At 66.0% G+C, this 285-nt stretch overlaps 1 protein-coding gene across 1 annotated transcript in view; it reads right to left on the reverse strand.

Moving 5' to 3' along the window:
- Positions 1–189, reverse strand: part of PHGDH (phosphoglycerate dehydrogenase) — a gene marked incomplete at its 5' end in the record, with an annotated part of 2,863 nt that extends 2,674 nt beyond the window's left edge. The window contains 2 exon segments of the mRNA XM_010024053.1: positions 8–40; positions 120–189. Of these exon segments, the coding sequence (XP_010022355.1) occupies positions 8–40; positions 120–189 (103 nt within the window).
- Between the last annotated feature and the right edge of the window lie 96 nt (positions 190–285).

Raw genomic sequence — 285 nt, forward strand, 5'->3', positions numbered from 1 at the left:
CCCCCGTGCCCTCCTCGATGGATGCACCTGCCTGCGGGATCTGCGGAAAAGGGAGGCTGCAGTCAGCCCAGGGGCAGGGGCAGCGGGGCCTGTGCCTGTCTCCCAGTCCTGCCCTGCGCTCACCTGGCCAAAGACAAGATCATCCCACAGGTGAGTTCGGCGGCGCTGAGGCTATTCCCGGTGGGTGTGCTGGGGATGGAGAGCAGTGTCACTGGTGTGTCGCCCCTGGGCTGATGGCACTCTGCACCCCATAAGGATGGAGATCCCCAGGGTGGTGCCAAGGGG

Source organism: Nestor notabilis, unplaced genomic scaffold (assembly GCF_000696875.1).
Source record: "Nestor notabilis isolate BGI_N333 unplaced genomic scaffold, ASM69687v1 scaffold14221, whole genome shotgun sequence".
In the NCBI taxonomy this organism is placed as follows: Eukaryota; Metazoa; Chordata; class Aves; order Psittaciformes; family Psittacidae; genus Nestor; species Nestor notabilis.